Here is a 2,327-nt window from a genome sequence, read left to right on the forward strand (position 1 = left end):
GCTCTTTTAACCTGTGCCCCACCCTCCTCCATTGCCCAGGAGCCCCTCACCCTCCTTGTTGGGGTCTGCATTGGTTCAGGCTCGCCACACCTTTCCTGGCTCCTCGTCAGCTGGCCCCCTCGGTAGCTCAGGGTGAGCGAGGGCAGCCGTCCTTCCCCTGCTGCTGTGGCCATGTTCTGAGAGAAGAGGCAGCCGGCCCTGCTCCCATGGCTCCTGCAGGTGGCAGGGAGTGAGGGGAACCAGGTCCTGACCTGCACTACAAGGCCCCTCTCTCAGGCCCGTAAAGAAGCAGTAGGCTGGGATTTCCCGAAGCAGGAACTATTCCCCAGCTGGGACCATCTTCCTCTCTCCCCATAGCTGCCTCTGCTAGGCCTCGGTCAGCTCCTAAAGTCCCAGGACCATTAAATGGCCAAACGGTGGAGCAAGGGGTGACTGACCCTGCTGGCCTCTCCCACCCTCAAAGGGGAGAGTCCCTGAAACATCCCCTCTTATGACCATTAAATGGCTGGGCTGGGCTAGGAGCTGGCTGTTTCTCTCCTGGGCAGCTGAGGCCCATATCCAGCCCTTTGCATGGCTGGGGCAGCACAACTGGTGGGGATAGGAAAGGAATCTGGTCCTGAGTCTCTTGCCAGGACACCTGAGTGCGCGACCCTCACTCACACACAGCTCTGCTCTGCCTGAGGGCAGGATGCTGGGTTGAGGTGGCCTGAATGGCTTCTCTTGTGTCTCCTGCTTTAATCCTCTCTTTGAAACGACTCATGGATCACACAGCAGCCAGAGTGCTCTGGAAGGGCCAGGACTGTGACTGCAAAACAGCTCTGCAGCTTTTCTCATGGCCCCGGGGTGTTTAACCAGAGATGGGACAGTGACAGATCATGTACAATGGGACAGAACATCCACGTTCCTTCTCTACTGGCTGTATCCACAGCAATTCTGAGGTGTGAGCTGACACCGATACAGCTCTTCATACGATAACATCCCACGCACCCCTGGCGCTACACAAACACAGTCTCTCAGCTGGTGAGGGAGATGCGTAGCTCATGTCCTGTTGGATGTTATTGTCTTGGATGGAATAGGTGGCCCATTTTTTTCGTCTCTCATGTCACCTGCGCTGCAGCCAAGTAATAAACTGACTCTTTATTTGACGAACAACCTGATTATCCTTGCACAAATGGGTTTGGTTTTCATGCTGTACACGATTGGGTTCATCAGGGGTGGAATCAGCAAAGAGACGTTGCCCAGGACATTCTGAACCAAGGGAGAAGAGCTCTTCACAAATCTGTATATCACAGACAAGCCAATCCGTGGGATGTAGGCAAGCAGGACAACACAGACATGGGAGACGCAGGTGTTCAGAGCTTTGAGGCGCTCCGTGTGGGATGCAATGCTCAACACTGTTTTGAGGATCATCACATAGGATAGGAGGATGAACAGCAGGTCCAACCCCGCTGAAGAGACTGTTAAAAAGAAGCCATAGATGATACTGAATCTGGTGTCTGAACAAGCCATCGTCATAACTTCCTGGTGCAGGCAGTAGGAATGGGAGAGGATGTTGGCTTGACAGTATCGATACTGTTTCAGGAAAATGGGCAGTGAGAATATTAGGCCCACCCCTCTAAATACAGACACCAATCCCATCTTGGCTATTCTAGGCGTGGTTAAGATGGAAGCATATCTGAGAGGGTGAGAGATTGCAACAAAGCGGTCAAAGGCCATGGACGAGAGCACGGAGGATTCAGTGAATGAAAACGAGAGGAGGAAGGAGAGCTGAGCAAAACAGGCATCATGGCTGATCTCCCTAGAGTTAAACCAGAATATTCCTAGTGTCGTTGGCATTGTGGATATTGTTATGCCAAGGTCTGTGACAGCCAACATGGAAAGGAAAATGTACATTGGCTCATGGAAGTTTGGATCTGTTTTTATAATGAAGAGAATTAATGAATTTCCTAATATCGAAGTAACATACATTAAAAAAAAGGGGATAGAAATCCAGACATGGACGTCTTCCAGGCCAGGTATTCCGGTGAGAAGGAAAACAGCAGGTTGGAATTTGGAGTCATTGACAGCTGACATGATGCACTGGGCAGGTCCGAGGAATTTTGTACTTTACTTCCTGAAAGGAAAAATAACAGGAGACTGGATGATACAGAACAGGACATCATTCCACTCTCACTGCAAGTTTAGAGACTTCAAGTAGTTCAAGGCAGATCAACAAAAACAGTCTTGGATTTACACCTGATGATTACCTGCTCTATTCATTCTCTCTGAAGTACCTGATGTTGGCTATTGTCAGAAGACAGTATACTGAGCTAGATAGACCATTGGTC

General features: G+C 50.3%; 1 protein-coding gene across 1 annotated transcript; it reads right to left on the minus strand.

Annotated features, from left to right (window-relative positions):
* Positions 1 to 1,137: 1,137 nt before the first annotated feature.
* Positions 1,138 to 2,073, minus strand: LOC137161585 (olfactory receptor 51G2-like). Its single transcript, XM_067560967.1, has one exon. It carries the CDS (start codon positions 2,071 to 2,073, stop codon positions 1,138 to 1,140), a length of 936 nt encoding a protein of 311 aa, XP_067417068.1.
* Between the last annotated feature and the right edge of the window lie 254 nt (positions 2,074 to 2,327).

This window comes from Emydura macquarii, unplaced genomic scaffold (assembly GCF_026122565.2).
Source record: "Emydura macquarii macquarii isolate MOO-44397 ecotype Brisbane River unplaced genomic scaffold, CSIRO-AGI_Emac_v2 contig_2325, whole genome shotgun sequence".
Classification (NCBI taxonomy): Eukaryota; Metazoa; Chordata; order Testudines; family Chelidae; genus Emydura; species Emydura macquarii.